Source organism: Micromesistius poutassou, assembly GCF_964030765.1.
Source record: "Micromesistius poutassou genome assembly, contig: SCAFFOLD_730, whole genome shotgun sequence".
NCBI lineage: Eukaryota > Metazoa > Chordata > Actinopteri > Gadiformes > Gadidae > Micromesistius > Micromesistius poutassou.
The window spans coordinates 4,572-23,821 of record NW_028179876.1 but is presented as its reverse complement, the minus strand read 5'-3'; the positions used below and the strand labels follow the sequence as shown (position 1 = coordinate 23,821).

General features: G+C 52.0%; 1 protein-coding gene across 1 annotated transcript; it reads right to left on the bottom strand.

Annotated features, from left to right (window-relative positions):
* Window positions 1-2,392: 2,392 nt before the first annotated feature.
* LOC311371313 (uncharacterized protein) lies at window positions 2,393-18,904 on the bottom strand (the record flags this gene model as incomplete). Its single annotated transcript, XM_084489465.1, has 5 exons — window positions 18,633-18,904; window positions 7,488-7,772; window positions 6,080-6,164; window positions 4,472-4,572; window positions 2,393-2,502 (listed from the first exon to the last, which is right to left on the bottom strand). Exons 1-5 carry the CDS (start codon window positions 18,871-18,873, stop codon window positions 2,393-2,395), a joined length of 822 nt encoding a protein of 273 aa, XP_084345591.1. The 5' UTR covers window positions 18,874-18,904.
* Between the last annotated feature and the right edge of the window lie 346 nt (window positions 18,905-19,250).

The window sequence follows — 19,250 nt, the reverse complement described above, 5'->3', positions numbered from 1 at the left end:
AGAGAGAGGAGAGAGAGAGAGAAGAGAGAGAGAGAGAGAGAGAGAGAGAGAGAGAGAGAGAGAGAGAGAGAGAGAGAGAGAGAGAGAGAGAGAGAGAGGAGAGAGAGAGAGATTATTCATATTACTTAAGATGAGGTCCACATGAGTCACAGACTTTACATCCAGACACTTGAATGCAGACCGGAGGTCTGGGAGGTCAGCGTGGCTGATGGACGCGCTCTGCTCTCAGCGGCCCATCAGCTCAGCCCGCGTCTCAATACACGTTTGGACAGGCCGTCGCCTAACCCAGGGGCCAGGGGCCTGGTGTGGACTATGTAACCCAGGGGCCTGGTGTGGACTATGTAACCCAGGGGCCTGGTGTGGACTATGTAACCCAGGGGCCTGGTGTGGACTATGTAACCCAGGGGCCTGGTGTGGACTATGTAACCCAGGGGCCTGGTGTGGACTATGTAACCCAGGGGCCTGGTGTGGACTATGTAAGACTATGTATGACTTCACTTCTGATCATCATTCAGGCGAGGAACCAACAGGGTCCATTTTGAATATTGGCAGTTTTACGGGGATTGACGGCGGATCAAAAAAAAAAAAAGTCAACGTTCTCAGAGTGGAGAAGCTTCATTAGCGTCGCCAGCTAGCCAGCCGGTCAGCCCACAGAGCCCCCCCAGAGAGCCCCCCCCCCCACAGAGCCCCCCCCCCCCACGGACCCCGCAGCTAGTGGAGCAGAGCCCGGAGCATACGCAGGCCAACCCCTGTGTGACACGTCACAACAGACACAACAGACGCAGCGCGAAAGGGGCCTGCTGCTGGTGGTCTATTAGAAATAGACCTTACATCAGTGTCCCTGAGGAGTAACGGAGCCCCAGCAGGGTGCTATAGCCTGGGTTCTATTCTACATCAGTGTCCCTGAGGAGTAACGGAGCCCCAGCAGGGTGCTATAGCCTGGGTTCAGCCTCCACTCAGTGTACAACACAAGCAGGGTCACATCTCACCGCCAACAGCCTCCTGCATGCTCGTCACCTTGCATTCTTCCAAGAAACGACTAGCAAGTACATTCTCACCAAGAACGCGAGTCCTTTCTTTGCATTCACGGCTTTGAGAAACACAGACTGGAGATACCCTGAGTCAGGCTCAGTGGAGGCTCCAGTACAGACTAGTACCTGAGTCAGGCTCAGTGGAGGCTCCAGTACAGACTGGTACCTGAGTCAGGCTCAGTGGAGGCTCCAGTACAGACTGGTACCTGAGTCAGGCTCAGTGGAAGCTCCAGTACAGACTAGTACCTGAGTCAGGCTCAGTGGAGGCTCCAGTACAGACTGGTACCGGAGTCAGGCTCCAGTAGGTGAGCGTGGAGCAGGAGGCGGGGCTACACAGACCCCATACCAAAACCATCCGTAAAGAAACCACATTCAGCACCTGGGAGTGAACTCATCAGGGAAGAGACGACCTGATTGGCCAGAAAATGCCTCAGAAATGAGGCAGAAGCGGTCCAAAGATGAACGCACTGACTACTCACCATCTAACCGATAATGGGTAGCAAGGCCATTTAGAACAGATTCCACTAAAACCATAGCTGTAAAATGGTACCTTTGAGCAACACATGACAGGGGAGGAGGGGGAGGGGGGGGAGGAGGAGGAGGAGGAGGAGGAGGAGGGGGAGGAGGGGGAGGGGAGAGGAAGAAGAGGGGGAGGAGGAGGGGGAGGAGGAGGAAGAGGAGGAAGAGGGGGAGGAGGAGGGGGAGGTGGAGGAGGGGAGGGGAGGAGGGGGAGGAGAGGAGGAGGGGAGGGGGAGGAGGAGGAGGAGGAGAAGGAAGAGGAGGAAGAGGAGGGGGAGGTGGAGGAGGGGAGGGAGAGGAGAGGAGGAGGGGAGGGGGAGGAGGAGGAGGGGAGGGGGAGGAGGGGGAAGAAGAGGGGGAGGAGGAGGAAGAAGAGGGGGAGGAGGGGGAGGAGCAGCCATGACTCACAGGCTTAGGACTGGACGGGCTGCATTCCTGCTATTGTTAACGGCTGTGGTGGAAATGTGTTCCCCCGCAGTGTGAGTGAGATGAGCTCTTTGAGGAGATGACCTTGTAATAGCAAGAAGAACAAAAGCACATTCGAAACGAATTGTTCTGCCCCTTCGATCAATATGATCGAGGTTGGGTGGTGGGGGGCACATTTGGGTCTTGTTGATAAGAAAAAGATGATTGATGATGAGGATTTGCGCACACACACACACAAATCTTCATTTCTTTTCTCCCAGATGCGTGCTGAAAACATTCACGCCACCGAGGGCCTGTGAGCCATCAATCTGTTGTCAAATATGAATGGGTGAATCCACTCACTTCACAGCACAACGGTCAAACGCAGCCTGCGCCGTGCAGTGAGGTTGGACCTGAAGGGCTCCTGGTTGTTTGGTTCAGCGGGGCTTCAGAGCGGCGCCGTGCGAGGCTCTGACGCGCAGCGGGCCTCTGACAGGCCCCGCCCCCCTGGGTCGGCCCAGCCAGCGGACGTGAGCGGCCTGGCAAGCTGGTTGTGGAGAGGACAGCTGCACTCCGCACCTGATCACCTATTGATTGCGGATTTGCATACATTTATGTGTGTGTGTGTGTGTGTGTGTGTGTGTGTGTGTGTGTGTGTGTGTGTGTGTGTGTGTGTGTGTGTGTGTGTGTGTGTGTGCTCATTTGATTAGCATTGATTCGACAGAGCACTTGATGAAAGAGCTCCCAGATTACACCGAGCACCAGACTCAACTCCCATGTGCGCAAACGTCTTTCATCGAAAACAACGAATAGAAAAACTAGAAAGAGGGAAAAAAATGTTAAATGCTGGATTTTCTATTTACTTAAACGTAGAACTGATGCCGTCCACGTGATTCATTTTAAAGTGTGTCCTGAGGGGTCTAGGTGGTGAGGGATCTGGACGTGTTAGAGGGATTAGCCATCACTCTACAGTGAGACGTGATCAGGGCACTTGCTCAACACCCAGATGAGAACGGCAGCCTGCCAAGCTTTGTTTGGTTCCAAACGTTTCCTTAGTCGGTTCAGATCTACTCATTATGATACAGTGGACAAGGAGCCGGCTGGCCTGTGGCAGCCTTCTCCAGCCTGCCCCCACAGAGGCCTTGAGGACCAAGGGGCTGGAGACCACAGAGAGGCCTGGAGGACCAAGGGGCTGGAGACCACAGAGAGGCCTGGAGGACCAAGGGGCTGGAGACCACAGAGAGGCCTGGAGGACCAAGGGGCTGGAGACCACAGAGAGGCCTGGAGGACCAAGGGGCTGGAGACCAGAGAGGCCTGGAGGACCAAGGGGCTGGAGACCACAGAGAGGCCTGGAGGACCAAGGGGCTGGAGACCACAGAGAGGCCTGGAGGACCAAGGGGCTGGAGACCAGAGAGGCCTGGAGGACCAAGGGGCTGGAGACCACAGAGAGGCCTGGAGGACCAAGGGGCTGGGCAGCAGGACACCGCCTCACCTCGCGTCCCAGGGATGAGGGGCGGTCGGAGGGCCGTTGTCACCATGGGGGACAGGGTACCAACATGAGGGTACCCCAGAAGGGGCTACCCCAGACTAGGACTTGACAACGCGGGGTGATCTGCTGATCTACACCGAGCCAAACAGCTGAATGTGTATTGTGAAGGCTGGGTTTGGTTGGTTTGCGTTATTCCAGATTGGTTGCCAAGGTGTCGGTCTTGAAGATTTTCATGTAATGATTGCCACTTAAGGCAATGTTTTTTTTCAAATTATACACAAAAACCTCTGATTATGAGGTTGCCAGATTGGCAGGTTCTCTAAGATGCCTTGAGTAGAGCGATTGTTAGTATGTAGCATTGACATGGGGTCAAGTCCCACGCTACATGGGAGGGGAAGGGTCGGGGTCGGCGTAGCTCAGGAGGTGGAGCAGGTTGACGTGTAACCCGAAGGTTGCTGGTTGGATCCCCGGCTCCTCCTAGTGTCGATGTGTCCCTGAGCGAGACGCTTAACCCCTAACCGCTCCTGACCAGCCGGCTGTCGCCCTGCGTGGTCGACTCCGCCGTCGGTGTGTGATCACCGTAGTAAGTCGCTTTGGATAAAAGCGTCTGCTAAACGCCCTACATGTACCTGTGAGGGGTTGGGATGGTACTTCTCCATTTGGACGAACACATCGACCGCACATTGACAGCCTTTATTGATTTGATGGGTAATAAAACTTCTTGATTTCAAGAAGTGGTTTGTATACATTTATCTGTCTTTATATATCTATATCTCTTTCTCCGTCTCTCTCTTATTGCTTATCTATAGATAAGCAATAAGTAATATATATATATATATCTATATATCTATATATAGATATATAGATATATATATCTATACCTAGTTTGTTTGTTGCCTATTCTTTTTGGGGGCTTATGTGCTTCTTGCTTCCCATTCTCTGGCAATGACAAACTTAAAACTCAAAATAAATTCTGAGAAACCAACGGCGGAAAAAACAATCAAATGAATGGCTAAATGAAACGTGCCTTTGATCACAATCTGGTCTGTAGCAGACCTGGTGGAGGGCCGGAGGGCCAGAGGGCCAGAGGACGGGGGCCAGAGGACGGGGGCCAGAGGGCCAGACCCCCTCAGGGCCAGAGGGCCAGACCCCCTCAGGGACAGAGGACCAGAGGACCAGAGGGCCAGAGGACGGGGGCCAGAGGACGGGGGCCAGAGGGCCAGAGGACCAGACCCCCTCAGGGCCAGAGGGCCAGAGGACCAGAGGACCAGAGGACCAGACCCCCCCAGGACCAGAGGACCAGAGGACCAGAGGACCAGACCCCCTCAGGGCCAGAGGGCCAGAGGACCAGACCCCCTCAGGGCCAGAGGGCCAGAGGGCCAGACCCCCTCAGGGCCAGAGGGCCAGAGGACCAGACCCCCTCAGGGCCAGAGGGCCAGAGGACCAGACCCCCTCAGGGCCAGAGGACCAGACCCCCTCAGGGCCAGAGGGCCAGAGGACCAGACCCCCTCAGGGCCAGAGGGCCAGAGGGCCAGACCCCCTCAGGGCCAGAGGGCCAGACCCCCTCAGGGCCAGAGGACCAGACCCCCTCAGGGACAGACCCCCTCAGGGACAGACCCCCTCAGGGCCAGAGGGCCAGAGGACCAGACCCCCTCAGGGCCAGAGGGCCAGAGGACCAGAGGACCAGACCCCCTCAGGGACAGAGGACCAGAGGGCCAGAGGGCCAGACCCCCTCAGGGCCAGAGGACCAGACCCCCTCAGGGCCAGAGGGCCAGAGGACCAGACCCCCTCAGGGCCAGAGGACCAGACCCCCTCAGGGCCAGACGCCCTCAGGGCCAGAGGGCCAGAGGACCAGAGGACCAGACCCCCTCAGGGCCAGAGGGCCAGAGGACCAGACCCCCTCAGGGCCAGAGGACCAGACCCCCTCAGGGACAGACCCCCTCAGGGACAGACCCCCTCAGGGCCAGAGGGCCAGAGGACCAGAGGGCCAGACGCCCTCAGGGACAGAGGGACAGAGGACCAGACCCCCTCAGGGCCAGAGGGCCAGAGGACCAGACCCCCTCAGGGCCAGAGGGCCAGACCCCCTCAGGGCCAGAGGGCCAGACCCCCTCAGGGCCAGAGGACCAGACCCCCTCAGGGCCAGAGGGCCAGAGGACCAGACCCCCTCAGGGCCAGAGGGCCAGAGGACCAGACCCCCTCAGGGCCAGAGGACCAGACCCCCTCAGGGCCAGAGGGCCAGAGGACCAGACCCCCTCAGGGCCAGAGGACCAGACCCCCTCAGGGCCAGAGGGCCAGAGGGCCAGACCCCCTCAGGGCCAGAGGGCCAGAGGACCAGACCCCCTCAGGGCCAGAGGGACAGAGGGCCAGACGCCCTCAGGGACAGAGGGACAGAGGGACAGACCCCCTCAGGGCCAGAGGGCCAGACCCCCTCAGGGCCAGAGGGCCAGACCCCCTCAGGGCCAGAGGGACAGAGGGCCAGAGGGCTCCTTTGGACTGACGGCGCTAGCGGCCCTCTCCCCCATAGCCAGGGCGTTTCTCTCCACTGATCCCAATCAGGGTAATCGTTTCCCCGGGCGTGGGCGGGTCAGCCTCGAGGCTGCAGACATCGCCCCGGCGAGGACTGCCTGCTGTTTACTGCCACGGCGGAGGGCTCTTGCAGTGCACGTCTCTGTGTCTCGGAGCCTCAGCGGTGCCGGGAATGGGGGTCCGAGTAGGACGGCCTAAGGGTTCAGGATACATGTTCACAGACTGTTGTCCATCTGAAGGTAGACCCCAGGGGGAGGGAAGAGGGCCCTAGCTAAGAATGTGTGGAAGGGGGTTAAGCATATTAGTTCTTTACATCCGTGGGATAAAAGCTTGAATTTGGCAGCGAGCGAAGGGCCTCTGGATTCATCATCAGCCAGGAGCTGAACCCTTGAGGGGCTGGCTTACAATCACTGACCTCCTTCCAACTGCCACTGGCCAACTTAGTTTAGATGTTGTTGATGTTGGCTCACGGAGCCTCATGCTAATGGCTCTGCTCTCCCACACGTTTATTCATTGGCGTTTTTGATCGTAAACATGTGTTTGTCCTTCATGAAAAACATGGATCAAGAAGGTTAAAAGGAACTAGGCCGACGTTAACAGCCTGGTCATAAGAGGACCAGCTCGGGGGGGATGAGCGGCGTTCAACGAGTGGCACGTCACAGCCGTACATAACCGTCAGCCGCTTCTCTTGATGGACACCACGAGGGGTTCCATTAGTTCAAACGCATCAAAAGAAGCCGTGATTCCAGACACTTTCTTTGCCTAGCGAGTACAAGGACCATGTGCTGACCCAGGGCCCTGGACGGGTCCCTTCCTGGAGCTCTCATGTGACAACGAGAGCCCACGTGTGACCCTGAGGCCACGGCTCACAAACAGCAGAGACCGCCGAGCAGTCCTTTCCATTAAAGGCCATTAGGGAGAGGATTTTCTCTGTATGCAACACATTGACTTTCTCCTCAGTCGGGTTGGGCTGAGCGAGATTTTAATAAATCCAGTGCATCACGGCCCAGGCGCCCCCGATGCTTCGGCGATGAAAACTAAATCCCCTAATCCCCAAAAACAAAACACCTCGTTCTCTCAGCAGGGCCGGATTCATCATCCACACGCTGGCACCGAAATCAATGAGCAGGACTAAAGGGATCCGCCCTGGTATTATTATTACTGCAGACGGGGGTGTAATGAATGAGCGGAGAAAAGAAGAGTGTTGTTCTGTTATAATCAAGTGTTGATGTGATGAGGTGCACAAAATAAGACATGGTTTGAAGGGGTAGGATTCAATGTGCAGCGTGCTAATTCTCGATACCTCCTTGTTACATTTGTATTGGATTACATACCTGAGCCAAGCTACATCAGAATAAGGACCGAGTCTTCTCAGTCGTGTACTCAATTATTACAGCATCACCTGCACCCGGGTCATTTCAACGACACTAGTTGTGAGACGCCCAGAGAGGATCCCGTTCTTATAACAATGAGCCCATGTGCAGAGGGCTGTGAGATCTAACGCTGTGGTGAGGGACGTTCTTTAAAAAGAGAAAATGGAAAATATGAAACGAAAGAATGAAAAACAACCCAACAACCCAACGGCCAGGGGGAGTGGGTCGGCGAGTGTGTTAAGATGCACCCACCGGCGACGTTGACCTTCTCGGCGGCGTTGGCGGCGCTGGGCGCGGCCGTGGCGGGCCCCGTGCCGTTGGTCAGGTTCCCGGGCCCCGTGCCGTTGTAGATGTTGTCCACCTTGGACTCCAGCTTGCCCAGCCGGAGCATGATGTTGTCCAGCAGCACGGCCAGGGTCTTCTTCAGGTCTGGAGGGGGACAACGGAGAGCTCAAGACGTGGACCACACACACACCGCCGTTTGCTACCATAATATTACTTCACTGATGCATCATCATGGATTTTTTTGAAGCCATGTCAAAGGGGGTCAGGAAGCATGCGTGTTAAACGTTTTAGACGCACCCCCCCCCCCCCGTTGTACTATTTGGATTCACTTTAGCCATCTTAATCTTAGTTTCCTTAAGTGCACCAAGTTCACCCGCCTTTCAGCACCTAAAGTTGATTGGGCTTATTTGGCCATCCGGCGGCCATGTTGTTACAGGTGATCCTTAGCAGCATTTGTTCAACGTGAGGAGAGAAAAATATCATGACCTGAATATCATGAGGTGACAGCGGCCAGGGAATATGTTGATCACTATAGTTCCCCCTATTGCCCAATATGGATACAGTTCGGAGCAATTCATCTTGACCCATGTGCCTTTAACTGCACTAAGTTTGATGATGATTGGCTTAAGTTAACTTAAATTGGACCATTTTGGGCCTCTATCGATTTCATCTTATTTGAGCGGTTAGAACCTTCGACCCGATCGATTTGTCGTAGACATTTAGTCTACGAACTGTGGTCACAACCTGTGCGACTCCAGGTCCCTGAGGCGTGCTGGGAAGATTGTGGCTGACCCATCTCATCCCGGACACAAACTTTTTGAGCCACTTCCATCTGGCAGGAGGCTGCGCTCCATCAGAACTAAAACCTCCCGCCACAAGAACAGCTTCTTCCCATCCGCAGTTGGACTGTTAAACAGATCTCGGGCTCACTGACACTGACTCTCGTTCCCCCCCTCCCTCCAACACACTTAAGTCCCCACAACTGCACTCATTTTTGTCTGATATTGTACTTCATCATACTACCTCATTCTGTTATTACCTCATTCTGCCTTCTCTTTTTTTTGCACTATATTTGTTTGTTATTTGCACTGTCTTCTCTTTTTTGCACTATATTTGTTTGTTGTTTGTTTTTGCACCACCACACCAAAAATAATTCCTTGCATGTGTAAACATACTTGGCAATAAATAAGATTCTGATCTTCTAGTCACAAGCCACGCCCCTTTGGAAATCATGCCCCGATGGACAAAACTTAATTCCATCTTGTTTTGAATTTGATCCTGAATAGCGTTGGATATCATAGGGTCAATCATGAATCTATACACGTTTTTAAGCCACACCCATTGCAGTTATTGGCTCCGGGGGGCTTCACATTCTTGTGTACAGACTTCCCTTCTTGTACGACGGAGGATGTTGGTCCATATATGGTATGTACAAATGGACTTTGATCTTTGGGAAGTCCTAGGTTCTTAAAGTTGTTCATCACGATGGAACCCATGCTGTAGGTCAGGACGACGGGCACCCAGTCACATGGCTGTAGGTCATGAGATATGCTTGTTCAAAGTTTGCATTGTCAGACTGCTTTAGCGCTACTATTGGAACGTTTCTTAAAAGTGGCTTTGGGTGCTCGGGTGTTTCTGGCAAAATAATAACAATAAAAATATTAACAAATACATAGGGTGCCTCGCAAACTGATTGGCCCTCTATAATAAGGCTTGTGGACCAAGACTTTAGTCTATAAACAAATGTGTTAGCAGAGCCATTTCTCCCAACAGAGTCATAACATTAACGTAAAACTTTTCTCTTTTTTCCACATATAACCTTATTGGATTTAAATAGTGCCTTTTCATGGCACACAAAGCACTTTAATTTGTGTGTGTGTGCCGGGGATATCACACCTCAACCACTATGCAAATAGCAGAGTGATACAATCTTCATAAACCAAGAAAGCTTCAACACAGATCTTGCACTCCAGTAGATTGCCACTGCCACTCTCAACTGAAACATCCCTCTACAATGACAGCAAAACATTGGTTTTATTGTACAACTCACAGCTCGCTGGATGCTCTCGTTTGAGTCGAGGGCTGTCTGACGCCTTACTACTACTAAATTTGGTAACGAAACGTAGCTCCTTTTTAAATTTGGCGCAACGCTACTCTTCCCAGGGACAGATGTGACTGCGACACTGCCTTCTCAGGCTGCTATTGCACCGTCTCAGGCCGCTATTGCGCAAGCACGCAGCTAGCAGGCAACACTCCCTTCATGAGCTCTCATTCCACACGGCCAGAGCCCTGACAGAGGCGGGTAGCATGAAGAGCAATCATGGCAAGCTAGAAGCAGCCAACGCTCACTTCTGAGGGATGGAGGCATTCCCATTACGTCAAACTCGTTGAAACTAAGGGGGTGAATGTGAGTTTAAGGTGTACGCTGTGCCCTGGCCAGAAACCTTTGTCCACTGCCGTTAACTCAACTGTGCAGTCCAAGCTTAAATACATGTAAGCAGCCAAGACTTCATTTCCACCAGGTATCTAAACAAGAGTTATATATATGTAACAATTACATAAGCCCTTATGTATTCTGTGTTCACCTATATGCCCATAAGATGTATGGAGGCTATGTTATTTGATATTGTTTCAGGGCTTTAGCGGTGGTGTTGAAGCCTATAATAATAATAATAATAATAATAATAATAATAATAATAATAATAATAATAAAAGGCTCCATAGTTTCATTTTTAATTATCATATGGTTTGATAGACTATAAGACTTACCAGAAGGCAAGTGGTCAAAATTAAAACACAGCGGAAAACCTAAATTCAAATCTTGGGTTGTGTGTGGTCTATATACTACACACCAGGCTCTGTGTGTATATACTACACACAGCGCTGTGTGTATATACTACACACAGCGCTGTGTGTAGTATATAGCTGTGTGTATATACTACACACCACGCTGTGTGTATATACTACACACACAGCGCTGTGTGTAGTATATACACACAGCGCTGTGTGTATATACTACACACAGCGCTGTGTGTATATACTACACACCCAGTGCTGTGTGTATATACTACACACCGGGCTCAGCGCTGTGTGAGCGCGGGTGGACCTGACGCCCGCTGACCGTCTCCAAACAGGATGTGATATTGAAGCTAGCCGTAGAATGCACGGTGGACATTACTTTATCTAGAGGTCACATGCTGATTTTGCCAACCAATATTTTATTTGGTTGACTATTGCCCGATTTGAATGTAAACAAAACCATGTGGCGTGTGATCCGCCCTTCTCTGAAATGACTGTAGAGCACACCAGTGAACGTGACAACACCTCACAGGTCAGACTAGAGGTCAAGAGCGCTGCACTCAAAACCTCATTGGTTCATGTTCCCATTCCCAACAAAACCGGATGTGGTGGGCTGAAAATAAAAGGGTGCATCTCATTTTTCTGGTAAGGAGCAAGCGACCATGTGCCTCATAGGGGGACCGGCGTGATCAATACATGTGCTAAACTATGTAAGAGATAGCCTGGCTTTGGACTGGAGAACAACGCACAGCGTTTCCTCTGAGGCGTCATTGGATAGCACACCCGGCATGCTGCTTATCTGCAGTAAAATAAGCCATTGAGACATTGCCAGGTGACCTTGAAGTCTTATTACATCGTTTTTTATTACAGACAGGGTACGAAAGAAATGTCAGTGGTGCGATCAGGTGGAGGGGGCATGCGGCTGTAGTAACACAAGGTGTGGGACCATGTGGCCCAGTTAGCTGTAAACCAGTGAGAGCTCCTTCAACGAGTTACCATTATAGCCGAACACAACAGAATTAATGTGTCTTAATAACCACCCCCGTATTTTAACTAAACAAATGTGATAATTCAGTGATGTAACCACCTTTATCATGGTGGCCTAATCTCTTCCTGCGCATTAAAGGACGTCTAAAACGACCGAACACGAACGAACGAGAACACACACACACACACACACACACACACACACGTTGTGGGATTTATGAGATGTTTTTCCATAGCTTCTAATCTGAGCCAACAGGACATGTTAAACACAGTCCCAGGCCAGATGGTCTGGATCCTAATCCATACTTCTATGCTGACCAGCGCTGTTTGGCGACATGGACCACAGAAGGTAAGCCATTTGAAGCGCTCCACAACACCTAGAATAGTCACGACATGACAGCGATGAGCCCTGTCCATATGGAGGCTTCTGCATGATGATGCAAACAGATCCTACCGTTAAAGGCGGTCAACAGAGGGTCCCCTTACTGAGGAGGTTAAAATCCTTCAATGTTTGTGACAAAATTGTAATCATGTTTTATCGTTCATTTATTGAAAGTCTGTTAACCTTCTCATTCATTCACTGGTTCGATGGTCTCTGTGTGGGGAGGGACAGGAATAGCCTGAACAGTATTGTGAAGGTGTGCTCCAAAATAATCTGAGTTCGGCAGAAAGACTTTCTTTTCCCTCTGGGAGAAGCGCGCGGTCCACAAAGCTAAAACAATAGTTGACCAAAGCGGCCACATCCTCTCCCCAGAACTCAGACGAATGCCTCCAGGCCGGCGCTGTGCAGCAGCACTCAGGAAAACAAAGCGCTACTCAAAGTCCTTCATCCCGTCTGCGGTCAGGCTTTTAAACCTCGACAGTAGTCTTTGGAATGAACATTTGTAACAGTTTGTTGCTTGGGTATCATTGTCTCAAACGTATTTATTATTTGGATCATTGGTCTTAAATTCCAAACTGTACACTCCTTGCCCAGCCCATCGTGTTCCCTCTGACGTAACTCCTGTGTCCTCTTGGCTGTGTGTACATTTGGTTTAGGCTGTGGACTGCTGGATTGAATTGCCCTCGGGGATAAATAAAGTTGTTTGAATTGAATTCTTCCTTTAGTTTTGTTAGCCATTAAGCCAGTGAGAGCTACGTGGGCCACGGGCCGGGAGCAGGGCCTGTCCAGGGCCCGACGGCTGGCTCACTGCTGTCAGGTGAAGACTTGAACCATGCCTGGAGGGAGGGGAGGACTGCATTGCAGCTGCAGCAGCAGCAGCCGTTTCACAGCATGCTCTCACACGATTGCACAACTGTTAAAGGAAAGGCACGCAGCCTGTCCAGCCATTGGTTATATCATTTGTGTTATTTAGATGGTGGTGATTCATAGTTGAATTAACCTTCTTGCACACCACCTGAAAAGATAACCAACAAACGAATGGCAGCGACCGCCCCCATGGCGCTGTGGCCCCTGGGCGCCCCTGGTCCAGGTCTTCCCCCTGGTCCAGGTGTTCCCCCTGGTCCAGGTGTTCCCCCTGGTCCAGGTGTTCCCCCTGGTCCAGGTGTTCCCCCTGGTCCAGGGGGTGTTCCTCCTGGTCCAGGGGGTGTTCCTCCTGGTCCAGGTGTTCCCCCTGGTCCAGGTGTTCCCCCTGGTCCAGGTGTTCCCCCTGGTCCAGGTGTTCCCCCTGGTCCAGGGGGTGTTCCTCCTGGTCCAGGGGGTGTTCCTCCTGGTCCAGGTGTTCCCCCTGGTCCAGGTGTTCCCCCTGGTCCAGGTGTTCCCCCTGGTCCAGGGGGTGTTCCTCCTGGTCCCCCTCTCTGCAGACCGGCCTTCAGCCCGCTGAGAGCCTCTTCCAAAAAAGCTCAACGATTCGAAGGAACCAATCAGCACTGACGGGGAGGAGTTTGCGCTTTCGACGAAGCAAGGCATTGGTAGTCCGGCAGCGCACGAACACTTATCCTCGTCTTATCCTCGTCTTATCCTCGTCTTATCCTAAAAGTGCGGACCATCGACGTAACCATCAAAACTGTTTTCCCTGAAATAGACTGGATAACGAAAAAAAAAAATTTGTGAATGTCAAATAAAAAGCTTTCCTTCCAACTGTAATCAGCATGAGCAAAGACAGAAACAACACGCCTCTGATTGGCTGGAGTCGTAAGTCAGGCCGCGCCCATGTGTGGAAATCAGTTGCTGCCCAGCCAAGGCCAGCCGGGGCCTGGCCAGACCAGCGGCAGAACGCCGTCGGTCTAGAAATGGAAAAATGAACAGAGAGGTTCCAAAAGGCCTCACCAAAGGGGGGGGGGGGGGCTGGTGTAGGCCTACACCAATCAGAGCAACGGCTGATGACTGAGCCACGAAATAATGACCGCTTTCTACCAACAAAAGCTTTAAGTCCAGTCGTCCAGAATTATAATAATAGTTTAACACTGAAACCAGAACCAACATGGGCGCGCGGCAGCCATCTCGGTGGTCTTTGATAGATCACCGGTAGAGATCTGTCTTTTTCTAACCGGGCAGAAAGACCGTGTTATGGGAGTGAGGCCAGCCCTATCTGCAGATGAACCGTGAGCTGGCCAGGTGCGTCTGGTTCCCCCGGCGAGGCCAGACTGATATTCTATACAAACCGCTGGCTGGTTTTTTCATTGGCAAACAGGTTGAGTGGGTTTCAGCATTGTTAGGTCGGGTGTTGGTGTGAGGAGATCAGGAGACGCATGCAGTCCTTGTACGGCCTGTGGAGCGAGCGCCAATAACCTCCCGGGCTGGTCTGTCCGGGCGGTCGCTAGGCTACAGTCTGCGGAGAAAGCAACTAAGCTACAAGTTGAACAGGCCTGGTTCCATCAGCCCAAGCTAGGTCTAAACATGAGCTATGAATCCGTTTTTCACCAACTGGTGGTATGAGGGGGTACTGCAGGTGGTAAGTGGGATAAAAACAACTTTACAATAATAGAACTAATTCTATTGATTATTGTAAATGTATGTGTTATAACTATTATTCAGTATAAATAGTATCTTTGCTTGTTGTATTTCCCAAGTGTCGCTTTGTGCATTCCATACGCCAATCATGTTTCCATTGTAATGTTTTCCATTGTAATGTTTTGATGATTCATGTTTGTTAAACACACACACTGTCCAGATTGAAACGTAAATTCACACCAATAAGCACCATAAACGTGTCACTTTCACTCACTGCTATGCCATGCATGTGTATTTATCTATTTCTGATAAAGGTCTTAATGATAACAAGGCTGGGAGCCACTGCTCTAGGTCAGATTGCAGGACTATACTTTGAGTGTCATTTGTTATAAAAGCCATTAGTCATAGCTGTCACAGCCATTAGTCATAGCATAGGTGCGGTACGAATCGCGTTTCCACCGCCAAAATGAGCGCACTGAGCCACGATTAGCCATAACTATATTTCGGTACTCCTCCGTTGGGGTACCGAGCGGCCTGAAAGGGTGCCGAAAAGTTGGAGCTACACACGCCGTCCGTTGATTGGTCAACAGAATCGTCACTTCCGTGCGACAGGGGGATAACAAAACAAGGTACCCGCGAGGTATTTCTGGACAACGGTGAAAGCTTTGTTTATTGAGAAAATGTTGCGCAAAAATGAGCCGTTCTTCTTGGACGTCCTCCATTGTTGCCCTTTGTTTAACGTGTCGCGGTCTTCTTTCTCATTTCATTTGTTAGCAGGCTACACTGTCGGGCTGCTATGAGGTCACGATGCTTATGTAGCTGCCGCGGCCATCCTGCCCTACCATGAGGGTACTGTCGGCAGTGGAAACGCGAGCAGCACCTACGCGCACCGCTCGGTGGAAACGCACCATCACACTAGGGGTGTACGGTGTAAACGGTATAGAAAGTACACCGGTGTGAATTTGCGCTACGGTATGGATTTTGATGTTACCGTGAGACCGGTTTGACCGGTAGACAGTGTTGTGTGTAACACGTTACAAAGTAAGTAACGCGTAAATACAGTAATGTAACTACTTTTTCATGTAAAAAGAAAAGTTACGGGTAACTACTGAAAATATGGTAACGAAACGTACTTTCTTTTTCAATTCGGCGCAACATTACTTTTCCCAGGGACCGATTTGACAGCGATAGCGATTTGACTGCCTTCTCAGGCAGGCTGCTATTGCGCAACCACGGCACGCCTGCGTGCTTGCGCAATAGTCCCTTCAGGAGCTCTCGTTCACCGTACAGACAGACGCTGGTAGCCTGAAGCTGTCTCTGCATCTCAGCCATCGCTTCCGCAGGCATTTTCCAAAGCCAGTCCTTAAGACAAAGAAAGCCAGCGGTGGAACGAGATAACAAACGCCGTCACTGTTTACCTGTGTAAGGACATGGTTCCCTTTCAAAATGTCGATACAAAGGGCTTTAACGAGACGGTCAAAACACTCAATTCCATGCTTGGGTGATTTACGGTCGTACAAAAGGGGAAGTCCTCGGTTTCAGTTTAAACTCACTGCGGTGGAGTGCTCCAGGGCCCAAATCAACGACCAAGTGAGTAGACGCCGGCAGGAGGTCTGGGGAGACCTCGTGAGCTTATCATTTGTGATGCGTTTTAAAACGCAATGGCAAGAATCAGTCTGCAGCATGATCAGAATGAACTCATCCAGGGAACAGTGGAGCCGCGGGGGAGGTACACTCCTACCGGGAATGTGCAGGCCAAACGATGTCCTGGCATCCCTACCCGGGTGGTCAATATGGTGGAGGGATATCGGTGCGCTGCGGCAGAAACGACCCAGAAGAATAGAGAAGCACAACGCCTGACTCGGCAGAACCAACCTTAATGTCAGCCAGTTTGTGTTTTGGTTTGTTGACTCGAAAGCCGAAGAAAAATGAAAAGACTATTATGTAAAGATCAATAGTGGACAACAACCCCATTAGAGGAAAAGGCAGGCTGCATTCCTTATCCGTTCCTAACGGCGACACAGAAAAGCAAACAGTGTGGTGCAAATCCCCCCACTTAGAGGAAGGCCACGGCCGTCCTATTTCCTAGGGACGGCCAATCAGGCCTTTACGTTTAGATGTCAGGAGTGGATAAAGACACGAGTGTGGCCATATGTAGAGGTGTTGATCTGCCGTTTTGTGTGAACTTGCACGTAAAAACTATTTATTTAGTTTCAAACAAAACACTACTGAACAAACACTGAAACGAGACCCGCAACAAGGTGCGGGGGCATGGAACCTTTTTCTGGGGATTCTAAACCGTTTGGCATACAGGGAGTCAGGGTTGCCATGGTGATCTGGGCTGAGCGAGCTCACCCAGTCGGTGCTTCTCCCAGCCCAACAACAACACATTTATTTATTTCTCCGGGCTGTTTCTTCCCCTTTCCCCACAGCGGTACTGTAGCTCAACGGTTTCCCCTGGGCCCGGAGCCCCGTCCGTCCCCAGCTCAGGTTTCTAATGAAGGCGCTCCAGTGACCCGGTACAGGTCTATTGATGGATGAAGCACTTATTGAAGACCACCACCACTGCAGTAGCGGCAGTGAGACCTTCCAGGGCAGGCTGTGACCACTGTGACGCTGTGACCACTGTGACACTGTGACCACTCTGACACTGTGACCACTCTGACACTGACCACTGTGACCACTCTGACCACTGTAACCACTCTGACCACTGTGACCACTCTGACACTGTGACCACTCTGACCACTCTGACAGTGACCACAGTGACCACTCTGACCACTGTGACACTGACCACTGTGACCACTCAGACAGTGACCACTCTGACAGTGACCACTGTGACCACTCTGACACTGACCACTGTGACCACTGTGACCACTCTGACCACTGTGACACTGTGACCACTCTGACCACTCTGACAGTGACCACAGTGACCACTCTGACCACTGTGACACTGACCACTGTGACCACTCTGACAGTGACCACTCTGACACTGACCACTCTGACACAGTGACCACTCTGACACTGACCACTGTGACCACTCTGACACTGTGACCACTCTGACACTGACCACTCTGACACTGTGACCACTCTGACACTGACACTGACAGTGACCACTCTGACGCAGTGACCACAGTGACCACTCTGACCACTCTGACACTGTGACCACTCTGACACTGACACTGACAGTGACCACTCTGACGCAGTGACCACTCTGACACTGACCACTCTGACCACTCTGACACTGTGACCACTCTGACACTGACACTGACAGTGACCACTCTGACGCAGTGACCACTCTGACAGTGACCACTCTGACAGTGACCACTGTGACACTGTGACCACTCTGACAGTGACCACTGTGACACTGTGACCACTCTGACAGTGACCACTGTGACGCAGTGACCACTCTGACAGTGACCACTGTGACACTGTGACCACTGTGACCACTCTGACACTGACCACTGTGACCACTCTGACAGTGATCACAGTGACCACTCTGACAGTGATCACAGTGACCACTCTGACACTGACCACTCTGACACTGACCACTGTGACCACTCTGACACTGACCACTCTGACCACTGTGACACTGACCACTCTGACACTGACCACTGACGCAGTGACCACTCTGACAGTGACCACTCTGACAGTGACCACTCTGACAGTGACCACTCTGACACTGACGCAGTGACCACTCTGACACTGACCACTCTGACCACTCTGACACTGACCACTCTGACACTGACCACTGACGCAGTGACCACTCTGACAGTGACCACTCTGACAGTGACAACTCTGACAGTGACCACAGTGACCACTCTGACGCAGTGACCACTCTGACACAGTGACCAGCGATGCATGTGGACGTGGAGCCAATTAGAACACAATAGGAGTGGAACTGATTAAGACGAACCCGATGTCTTAATGAGAAGGAGCTGATGTTGTACTTTTTAAAAAGGTTCTTTTTTCAAGACTTATTCTGTAATCGGCAAACTGTCAACCAAAACCTGCTTCTGTGATTTGACAAAAACAATACACCAAACATGACTGGAAGCACCTTTTTTTGCATTTGCTCAATATTGAATAAAAACACGACAAAGACAATGGAGCTAAAGTCTAGATAATTAAAACTCTAAACACTGACAGAGATGTGCTTTCCAAACGTGGACGTTTGTTGCTATCTATTATTGTCAAGTACTATCCAACAAGTAGCAGCACTTAAATATGGAATCCACAAATAAAAATCCACACGTAAACGCCGTGAGAATGCGAGTAGCACCGACAGAAGTTGCTGGTAGAGAGTCCAGCGGAGCAGGGCGACTCACCGTAGGCCGTCATGGTGCCCACGTACGGCCCGTCCATCACGCTCTGGTTCTCCTCGGCCAGGGCCTTGATGTAGCGCTTGCTGAGGTCCAGGATCTGCTGGCGCAGGATGCTGCTGCTCTCGTGGCTGGCCCGCTGCTGGATGGTGAAGTGCAGGAGCATCATGCCCCAGATGAAGCCGAAGCTCACCAGGAAGAAGCCCAGCTTCTGGGACGACAGCTTCCACAGGAAGGGGGTGGCCATGGCAACGCTCTCTTACCCCCTGGTTCTGGGGTGGAGGGGAGGCTGGGTGGGTGGGGGGGGGGGGGGGAGGGGGGGAGGGAAGGGGGTTAAGGGGAGGTTGACGTGAGGCTGAGGTCCAGGGGGAGAGGGTGGGAGGGGGAGGGGGGGGGCCAGGGGGGAGAGAATCAGGAGGGGAGACGGGGCATGGTGGGGTGGGTGTCCGAGGCAACAAGGGCGGCTGTTGTTGGCGGCGGCGGGGGGGTGGTTTGGCGTGGCGGCCTCACGGGGAAGCTCTCCTTCTCGGGGCCATGGTTATCTCTCAGGCTCATCCCACGAGGCCGGCGGTGGACGCTGGCTGCATTCTGCTGAACCAAAGAGAGGAGATAAGAAGCTTTAGC